General features: G+C 39.0%; 1 protein-coding gene across 1 annotated transcript in view; it reads left to right on the top strand.

Moving 5' to 3' along the window:
• Nucleotides 1-6,760: 6,760 nt before the first annotated feature.
• LOC111407273 (nuclear intron maturase 1, mitochondrial) overlaps nucleotides 6,761-11,303 on the top strand; it is a 5,387-nt gene continuing 844 nt past the window's right edge. The window contains exon 1 of the mRNA XM_023036656.1: nucleotides 6,761-10,275. Within this exon, the coding sequence (XP_022892424.1) occupies nucleotides 6,828-8,924 (2,097 nt within the window). The 5' untranslated portion in view covers nucleotides 6,761-6,827 and the 3' untranslated portion in view covers nucleotides 8,925-10,275. The remainder of the gene's footprint in view (nucleotides 10,276-11,303) is intronic.

The following is an 11,303-nucleotide window of genomic DNA, read 5'->3' as shown; positions in this document are numbered from 1 at the left end:
AGATCTCCAACATTGAATTCGACGAAACAACGCTTTAGGTCTGTAGCCTTTTTATACCGTTTTTGAGCTTTCTCAAAATAACTCCGAGCAATTTCAATATTTCGTTTCCACTCTTGAGAAAAGTTCTTTGCTTGAGGGGACTTGGTACTTCGTTCGATATCCACTGTATGAGGGAGTAACGATTGTTGGCCAGTAACAATCTTAAAAGAACTCTTATTGGTGGAAGAGCTCTTTTGGGCATTGAAGCAAATCTGAGCTGCATCCAAAAGTTTTACCCAATTTTTCTGCGACATAGAGATAAAGTGTCGAAAATATTCTTCTAGCATAGAATTGAAGCACTCCGTTAGTCCGTCAGATTGTGGGTGAAAACTAGAACTCATGCTCAAAGTTGAACCAAGAAGTTTCAACAACTCAGTCCAAAATATGCCAATGAAACGAGGATCTCGATCACTGACGATGTCCTTAGGTAGTCCCCAGTATTTGACAATATGTTTAAAGAAGAGTTGAGCTGTCTCTTCCACGGATACATATTTAGGTGCTGCAATGAAAGTTGCATATTTTGATAGAGGGTCCACCATGACGATGATAGTGCCAAAATCCTCAACTTTTGGCAACTTAATAATATAGTCCATCGATACATTTTCAAATGGCCGGGTTGGGACGGAAAGGGGCTTCAGCAAGCCCGCCTTTTTCTGATGATCTACCTTATCTTACTGACAAATAAGACATATTTTTACATAGGTTGCAATGTCGTTCCGCATTTGAGGCCAGTAGTATGCACGTTTCAGTAGTGCACAAGTGCGTTCCTCTCCAGGACACCCTACCCAAATCGTGTCATAGCATTCTGTAATTAGTGATTTCCTCAAATTTCCGCCCTTAGGAACATATAGGCTGTCTCCCTTTGTCTTCACTAGTTTCCCATTGAGCCAGAACTGTCGGGTTTTACCCTGCTCGACGAGGCCAACCAAATATTGAGTAGTTGGGTCCTTCTCCATAAGTGCCCGAATTTGGTCTCTTGTGTTCGTGGAGAAAGCGCTCCCTAAAGGAACAGCTACGGAGCAAATGGCAGCAAAATCGGCCCGTCGACTAAGACTATCAGCAACATAATTACTAGATCCGGGATGATACTCTAGCATAAAATTGAACTCTGAAAGAAATTCCTGCCAACGAGCCTGCTTGCTCGATAGTTTTGGTTGGGACATGAAGTGACTAACTGCAGTGTTATCTGTCTTCACAATAAATGAAGACCCAAGCAAATAGTGATGCCATCCTCTGAGACAATGGACTACTGCCAACAATTCTTTTTCATGTGTCGAGTAACGACGTTCTATTTGGTTTAACTTCTGGCTCTTATATGCTACCGGATGTCCTTCTTGCATGAGAACTCCACCAAGTGCAAAATCTGAAGTATCTGTATGAATTTCAAATGGTTTTGTCATATCGGGTAAGGCTAAAATCGGGTTCGTCCACGTGGACTTCTTCAACCTTTCAAAAGCAGTTTGGCATTGGGATGACCAATCACAATCCTTATCCTTCTTTGTCAATTCAGTAAGTGATAATGTAATTTCTGAGCAGCCTTTTACAAATCTTCGATAGTAATTGCATAACCCAAGAAATGAACGTACATCATATACGATTTTTGGTGGTTGTCAATCTTTGATGGCTGTAACCTTCTTTGAATCCATGCGAATTTTATCTTGTTCAATGATGTGACCCAAGAAACTGATAGATGTCTGAGCAAATGAGCATTTGGACGATTTGGCATAGAGATCATTCTCCCGTAGTCGATTAAAAACTTGTCTCACATGTTGGATATGTTCCTCCAATGTCTCGCTGTAGGTTACTATGTCGTCCAAGTACACCACGACAAAATCATCTAAGAACCCTTGAAGTACTTGATTCATCATAGTACAAAACGTTGCTGGAGTGTTTGCCAAACCAAAAGGCATCACTTTAAATCCAAAGGCTCCATATCTGGTTACCACCGTAGTCTTTGCTTCATCTCCCTCCTTTATTCGAACTTGTCAGTATCCAAACCTAAGATCAATTTTTGTGTAATATTTCGCCCAACTCAATCGATCGAAGCAATCCGCAACCAGTGGGATAGGATAGCTATTCTTTACAGTAATCTTGTTCAAGGCTGGATAGTCACAGGACATTCTAAGAGAACCATCGACCTTTTTCTGAAACAATACAGGAGCTCCGTATGGTGACTTCACAGTCACAATGATTCCACTCTCCAACATTTCTCCCAATTGCTTCCTAAGCTCTTCAATCTCAGTTTGAGACATACGATATGGTACCCTGGCGGGAGGTTTGGCACCTGGAATAAGTTCAATTTCATGATCAATCGTCTTTCTTTGGTAATTCGTCCGGCATGATGTCCTCAAATTCCTGAATAAGCCTTTTAACGGGTTTTGGAATAGGACCATTCGCCTCTTCGATATCCTCTAATCGAAGAATGCACAAAAAAGAAGGTTCATTTATCTTAAAACCCTTACTAAATTGCATGGCTGAGATACTCGTCTCGCCTATCCTCCCAACTTGTGTAGGGATGACACACGGCTTATTACCCATCATCATTAACGAATCGGAATATGGCAACATTGCTGTCTTAGTATCCCAAAGAAATTTCAATCCCAGAATAAGCTTGAAATCATCCATCATAATTCAGTAAGTTCTTTGCTCGAAAGGACCCGCTTTGATCAACAACGATTTCGCCACTCCAGCTATTGGTTGAGCAGCGGAGTTGATTGCTTTGACTTTTTCACTACCCTTTTCCAGAACAAGTCTGAGTCGCTCTACTTCGGTACATGCAAGGTAGTTGTGGGTAGCACCAGTATCTACCATAGCCCTGATTGGCATCCCATTGATTTTTACATCAATGTACATTAAGCCTTTGACCCTACAAATTCGAGCCTTCACTTCTTCTATATTTGCCTCTTTCAATGGGACATCATCATTTTCAACAACCCGATGCGACAATGTGTTGCCCCGATGTGAAAATGCCCCAACTACGTTCTCATCCTCTTCGGAGTCGGTCTCACTATGACAATTAGCTTGCGAGGCCTCTTGCTTTGAACTTGACCCGCCACTTGCTAGCTGACAATATGCATTCACCATTCGCTTCTGAGGACACTCCGACACCCGATGAGGTCCTTCGCATAAAAAGCACATCAATTTGGGAGTGACATCAGTTCGGCCCTCCGTTGCTTTTCCTTTGTTCCAGTTGTTCCTGTTGCTGTCGTTAAAATTTCCTTGACGGCTATTATGATAGTTTCCCTGAAAGCCACGGGTGCTTTGATAGGCTCCTCTTTTATTTTGAGAGTAATGCTCTTCCTCATTTGAGTTCGAGCTGGGTCTGTTACCACCTCCAATTACTTGATTACTCTTCGAAGGTCGATCTTTTCTAGATTCTGTTTGGTAGTCACTCAAGCATTCGGCAGCTCCCATGGCTGTGCCCAAATCAGTAACTTTCTGTCTTTGAAGTTCCATGCGTGTCCACGGTTTCAACCCTTCCATAAAGGTGAAGAGCTTATCATTTTTTGATATATCTCGAATATTCAGCATATGCCCTGAAAAGGATTTCACATACTCCTTGATGGAACTTGTGTGTTTCAAGTCTCGAAGTGTCCGTCGAGCCTGATACTCGACATTTTTGGGGAAAAACTGAGATCTGATCGCTTCTTTGAGGAGATCCCAAGAATCTATTCGGACTTTGTTGGCCTGAATATTAGCATATTTGGTTCGCCACCATAATTTTGTATCTCCACCCAGATACATGGTAGCTGTGGTTACCTTTCTAGCTTCGTCTTCGATCGACGCTATGAGAAAGTACTATTCCATATCAAACAAGAAGTTTTCGACTTCTTTTGCATCACGTGCCCGTTCGTAGGTACACGGTTCAGGAATTCTGAGTCTAAGAGCATACTCAGGTACGGGAGCTTACCCATTGCCCACCGCACGTTGGAGTACTCGTAATTGAGCTTTCAACGCTTCCAATTCATCCTGTAGATTGGGAATGATTGCAGTAACTTCAGTCATTGCTGCGCAAGCCCTTTGACTTTCATCCAGTTGGATGTGTAATCCATGAATCTCGAATTCTGCCATCTCGACTTTTTCCTCGAGATCGTCCAAGGCATAGCACAACCTAGTAGTTGTCTCATCAAGCGCATCCACACGCTGTTTAGTAGTACTCTTCTTTTGAGGCTCTCCCACTTCAGTGGTGTGAGATGTAATTGAATCCATAGCTTTCTTATCGAGGGTCGTGAGCTGCAGCTCTGATACCAACTTTCATAGGGTGCCTTTCTTCTTGGCACAAAAAGGGACATCGTGCGGCAGTAGTCTGCTCTGCTAGACTACCTTCCGCTTTTTCTCGGTCGTGTCGGGACGAAATAAAATTTGATTACAAATTTGTAGAAAGCTTACAACAGAGAATTTGAATACATTGAAAGTAAATTGAATATTGATTGATGAAAACTGAACATTACAATTGACGAAAGCAAAAAATTACAATTGCTGATGTAGGGGCCGGACACCAGTGAGCTTGAAAGATTTTTGAATGACTAATACCCCTTATAATAGCATTCGGAACAAAAACCTAAGTGACAGGAGTAGACGTTTAAAAGATGAGGAATCATACTAAACGTTTATTAATATCAGAGCTATTTTACAACTGAAATAACTATTACAATGAAAAGAAAATTACAACTCAAATTTGAAGTAATATTTACAATGTGCGGTCGAAGTTGAGCAAACTGCGGCTGCGATAGTATCAAGGGGCCAAGTAAAGCTGCGATCCTTGACACCCGGTCTGGTAGTGCAGCAGCATGACCCACCACATCTCTTTGCAAATAATCTCATCTCGTAGTTAGGTCGAACAGACTTACGGTCGAATGTATTATTATTTTAAAAATTTTGCTCATATTTTTCATTTTAGATCATTTGGGTTGGTCGACAGTTGGCAATAGTGATGTGCTAAGCACTAAGTGAGCTAGTCCCCAACCTTGTATAGCAAGTCGGAGCAATGTTAAGCACTTCACGATTTTGTGGATGGAATAGTCTGTTGGCTCTGATCAACTTTGATACCACTACATCAATATGTCCTTGCCCTTTCCATATAGCTTCCTTGTCCCACCTGGATTGCTCCCATCCCTTTCCAACCTCCCCAAGTCATCTTTGCCCTCTTTTGGATCTCTATGATTAACCTCAACTTTGTTCAACCTCTCTCGAGGCACCCTTAGAACCTTCATTCACTTGATACCATTAATTAGTTCTTTCATAAGTAAAAAAAATTAACTTTTTATGGATTTTTTTTCTTCATTTATGAATTAGTCCGCTAGAAAATCCTTTGTCCTCTTGTGACTCCGCCCTTGCTCCCAACTTATCTCAGTATTTGAGGTTAACTCCAATACCTTCTCCACCTTCATCATAAGAAGTAGGAACTCACCACTGTACATTTGATGTGAATTGCGAATAAGTGTAAACTTGTTCAAGCCCTCTTTTATATCTTCACTTGTGACATCAACTTTTTCCACTTTTACTGAAATTACTATTAACATCGTCTTTTAACTACTATGATTTAGCGAATGAAAATATCTAAAAAGCGTGGTGGTACAAAAATAATATCGTGATGACAATATTTCCCATATATGAATTATGAAGAAATGTACACTTGATTATTACAAGGAATGTTGGGCTTTTGTTGTCTTGGGCGATGATGAGTACCAACAGATTGAAGTGAACTTTGGGGTGTTTGGCCCAATTAAAGATGATAAACAAAGCCCAATATGCTCACACTGAAGGTTGACTCATTGGCCCGGTCCAAGTGAAGTGGTCATTTTGAGGTGTAACAAGTTATAGAGGTCTTGCTCATTGACCCAACTTATATAATTTAGGACTCGTTTAATATAACTTTTACATCTTTTTTTTCTTGTTAAAGAGATTTTGGAAAAAGTCACTTTAATTTTTGTTTAAAAATTAATTTTTAAAAGAATTTCATATTTTGAAAGTGTTTTTATCTTAATGCTCTTCTAGCTAGGAAAAATTACTTTTGTAAAATTAGCGGACATTCCAAAAGCTGCTTTTTAAGTTTCGAAAACTCTTTTTTAATTTTTCAAAAATGATGTCAAATAGGCCTTAGTTTGTGTATAGATCTGATCAATGGTTGTTGGCCTAATAACGCTCTTAATTGGCCTTTATAAAAAAGATAAAAATTTGATTAATTTCTAAACTCATGTTCAAGATACGATTTTTTCATAAAATATCTCTAAAAAGAGAGTTAATTGTTTCAATAGTCATTGAACTTTAATCCATGTTTTTGATTGGTCAGTGAAGATTAAAATATCGAGTTTTGATCACTGAACTTAAGCCAATGTCTTCGATTGCTCACTGAACTTAGGTTTATATCTTAGATTGCTCATTGAAATTTAAAATGTCAAATTTTGGCCGCTGAACTTTGGAATATGCAGTACGTTACTCCCTAGCATAACTGTTGAACTTTGAAAAATATCGAGTTTACAGTGAGTAATGTACAACTTTTTTCAAAATTCAATGAGTAATGTACAATATTTTTCAATGTTCAGTGAGTAATGTACAACATTTTTTAAAGTTCAATGGTCAAAACTCGATATCTTAAACTTTAGTGAACAATTAAAGATATAGATCTAAATTTAGTGACTAAAACTCGATATTTTAAATTTCAAACACCAATTAAATACATGGAGACCATTGGAAGAATTAACTCCTAAAAAGACTTGAATACAAATTGGGAAAACGATGAGAGGGAGAGGAGCCGGAGTGTTCGGACCGGCCAACATCGACTCATAATGTCATTGAGAACAAAACTCAAACACCTTGCACTTACTCAAAGCGCCACCACCCGCTACCTGTCCCACCTCTCACACCACCACAACCACCATCCTCCGACGCCGCTTCCGCCACCACCTCAATTACAAGACCCATACAACCAACTCAAAGAAGATCCATTTGGAATTCTTTCAGACCTCTGGGTCAAGACCTTCACCCAACCTTACAAGCCCTTCAACAACCTCTCTGGCTTTCTATCCAAATTCGATCTCTGGGTCCTTGCCTATCAGCGCACCTGTGCCAATGTCACCGGATCTTTCCCTCATAAGAACTCCATCTATATCAATACACTTTCCGACCTTCTATCCCTAAAAAACGCAGTCGTTCATAACCACTTTCAATGGAATTCCAAAACTCAGCAGATCATTCGCAGCCCTAATGATAAGCCAATTAATTTGCTCTCCAAACGCAAGCTCAACTCCGTTTTGGCATCGAAGACTCCTCCTTTTCAGGACCTGGTGGTTCAGGAAGTTTTGTTGATGATTCTGGAGCCAGTTTTTGAGCCGCAGTTTTCTTCAAAATCTCACGCCTTCCGTCCAGGTAGGAATCCTCATTCCGTCATTAGAACCATCAGGAGTAACTTTGCTGGGTACTTGTGGTTTATAAAAGGTGATATAAGTGAGATTCTTGATCATGTTGACGTTAATGTGGTAATTGGTTGTGTGGAAAAAGCTGTGAAAGACAAAAAGGTTTTGAATTTGATTAAATCAGGGTTGAAAGGTCCACCACGAAATTTTACATACTGGGAAGATAATGGCGGGAAAGTAAGTAAAAGGAAAAGAAAGAAGGGTCAGACGAGGAAGAGGTTATTGAATGAGAATGAGCCGAAGCCAGACCCATATTGGTTGAGGACATTCTTTGATTTTGCCCCAGAGGAGGCTGCAAAGATTCCTAATTACGGTTACTGTGGAATTCTTAGTCCTTTACTGGTTAATGTTTGTCTTAATGAGCTTGATCAAATGATGGAAGATCGGACAATCAAATTCTTTAAGCCTTGTGAATTAGATTCTATATGGAAGTATTCGATGAAGGATAGTTGCCATAACCCTTCTTGGCCGGAGTTTGTACCTGCAAGTGGGAAGGAGAAGACTAGAAAAATGGATTATATCAGGTTTGGAGGTCATTTCCTGATTGGTATTAGGGGACCGAGGGAGGATGCGGTGGGAATTAGAAAAGAAATAATTGAGTTCTGTGAGAGTAAATTCGGGATTAGGTTGGACAATTCTAAGGTCGAAATTGAGCATATCACTAGGGGGATTCAGTTTTTGGATCATATAATTTGTCGGCGGGTTATACACCCCACTCTTCGGTACACCTCAAGTGAAGGTAAGATTGTGAGTGAAAAAGGCGTTGGGACTTTGCTTTCAGTCACTGCTAGCTTGCAACAGTGTATTCGCCAGTTTAGGCGGCTTGCATTTGTGAAGGGTGATAGGGATCCAGAGCCACTGCCCTGCACTCCCATGCTGTATTCGGGTCAAGCTCATACTAATGCTCAGATGAATAAGTTCCTTGAGAGCATGGCTGATTGGTATAGATATGCAGATAACAGGAAGAAAATTGTTGGGTTTTGTGCTTATGTGATCCGCAGCTCTCTCGCTAAATTGTATGCGGCAAGGTATAGACTGAAATCACGTGCCAAGGTGTACAAGATTGCTTCACGTGATCTTAGCCGTCCATTGAGGGAAAGTAGCAATAATTCTGCCCCAGAGTATTCTGATCTTTTGAGGATGGGACTTGTTGACAACATTGAAGGCGTTCAGTTTTCTCACATGTCTTTGATTCCATCATGTGATTATACTCCATTTCCGAGAAGCTGGGTCCCCGATCACGAGAGAGTGTTGCGTGAGTATATCCGATTACAAGACCCTAAATTCTTCTGTCAACTGAATAAGTTAGTTAAACAACAAGGTCTTTGTTTTCCCCAAGATGAGATATCCAAGATTGTGTGGGACTACAAAACTCTAGGAGTCTTCAGCAACCGGTTTAATGGTGATAAAGAGTCAGAAAATGCTTCTCATACAGTGATGCAAGCACCGTTGCTAAAATATGATGTTTGAAAATCATTACATTTCAAATAAGAAAACTCACCTATAGTATGCTGTTGTACAAGGTGTTCTTGAACAGAGGGAGTGTCAATCATTTCCAAAAAAAAGTGTTTTGAATGAGGGTTGCTAAGCTAAAAGGGCAGTATGCAGAATGAAGGTCCCTTGAAGAAGCTAGACATTGCACCTGTCTAGGAATCGAATAATCATGAAGTTGCTGAATTAAGTTTGCTGTATCTGATGAAAGACTTGTGACTGCACAATTAGGTAGTGGCACTAGTGAAGTTGGTATATTCTGTTGATTCAGTGTGATGAAGATATTTGATCAAAGCAGCTGGGGTAAATGATGTCATATTATTTGAACTGAGAACATGCCCCCATATTAAGTGCAGAGGTAGTGTCATTACTATTGCTAAATGCTGGATGCCAGATTCTGGACTTTTCTCCTTTCAAAATTCTGCTTAGGCTCCTATATTCTCTTATTTTGAACCTTAAGTTCAACCAAATTCATTCAAATGCATACCCTAACTGGCATTGACTGTGATTACCACCATGTGAATCTGAATTATGGTCGAATTATGGACGACCTGACAGAGGTGAAGTTAAAGTTCTTGTCTCTTCGTGCAGAGTGTATTAAAAAAGAAGAAGCAAGATTACCATAAACAACAAATCGAAGAAATAAGAAGAGTAGGATAAAAACACGGGATTTCTTACTACTGGGTACAAACCTTTTCATCTTTTCAGTTCACCTTATATTCTTGTATGCACTATGAGTTTGTAAGTCGAATAATACAACGTAGATTGATGCAATTCATTCCACAACAAACTAAGCTTGTTTCCCAATAAATTTTGGTTGGCTATTCATATTGGTTCTTTGGGCATTTCTTCTTCTGCCTTCATTTAAAAAATAATAATAATAATAAAAATAAATAAATAAATTTGTTTTCTCATCATTGGTCTTTTGCTTGTTAGCACAGTGCTAATATTTGAATTTGATAGGTGATTGTTATTTTGATCAGTGTTCTAAATATGCTTTAATTTCCAGAAATTAACTAGATTGTAATTTTCAATTTGCGCCACTTGAGTATTGTGAATGTTTTATCAAGGTCTCATTTTCAAACATTGTGATAAAAAAATCTTAGAGAATGGCTAGGAGTGAAATGATGCCATAGTTTAACTTCTGATGTGTTTAACTTCTGACGTGGTATTTTCTTATTCAAAATAAGGGGGCATCAAACCAATAAATGGTCGCATTCTTATCTTGGGTTGTTCTCAAGTTCTAATCATATCACTTGCTACTGCAATTAATTTGCAACTCATTGTTTATTTGCCCTGTTGTTCAAGGATGTCCAGCCTTGCCTTTCAGGTATGTCTATAATGATTAGTTCCTTCAATATCCTTCTTTTAAAATTTTCTCATTCATTTTATTTATTTATTACCTTATTTCTTTTGGCTATAGTTTTATTTGCAAATAATTCCCTTATATTTATTTAGCCCTTGTTTGGTTTAGCTAAAAATAAGATTTTTAGTAAATTGTGATAAAAGTTGTGAAATGTGAAGTTGAAAGGTGGATAAAATTTCTGGACCCCATTAAATGTGTGATTAAAAATGAAATTTAGAAAATGGGAGCCAAACTGGCTTTTAATCTCTGTTTTGTTTTGTTTTTTTTTTGCCTTCTCTCTCTCTCTCTCTCTCTCTCTCTCTCTGGGAGGGCAGTTGGCAGTGTCACCAGCATATAAGTTTAGGTTTGTGCTCCATTTAGGAATATCATGTTCCAAGCAAACATGATTTCATCTGATAAAGCTACACTTCATTAGATTCTGAGTTGCAATTAATATTTAATAGTGAAGAGTACATAATTCTGTTAAAGAAGTACTAGGTTGGACATTTGGTATTAACTGTTGGAGTGCCAGTATTTGGCTTCTCATTTGTTTTTTCTCCCCTTCTCTCGTACCTATGGTGGTTAGCTTAAGTACATAAATTTCTGAATTTTTCTGAAACTAACGACCATTTACATCCAGATTAAAGCTTAAGGGACCTAATAGCAGTATTTAGTTGACCAATTGAATACAAAAGAAGCTAGATATGAAATAGTGGAAGATGCTGCTGCATAATTATGGAACCTAAAATATGTTTTGGTTCACGGGATTTCTTTTTGTAAACAATAGGAGCTAACATCTCGTCTTTGAGCTCAACTGCCAAGATTGATTAACTACAGGACATGCCAGATGAGAGTTTGATCTTCTCATGGAAAGGTCTTCAATATCTGCATCGGAGATTGTACCACAATGGGTAGTCTCAACAAATGCTGCAATCTCTAGATCATATCTTACAATTTACTTGATGAACTCAAACTTGTATTCTTTATTCTCCCTCAAGCAAACATATCTCGTG

This window comes from Olea europaea, chromosome 13 (assembly GCF_002742605.1).
Source record: "Olea europaea var. sylvestris chromosome 13, O_europaea_v1, whole genome shotgun sequence".
In the NCBI taxonomy this organism is placed as follows: domain Eukaryota; kingdom Viridiplantae; phylum Streptophyta; class Magnoliopsida; order Lamiales; family Oleaceae; genus Olea; species Olea europaea.
The sequence above is the reverse complement of the archived record's forward strand: the minus strand, read 5'-3'. Positions and strand labels throughout refer to the sequence as shown.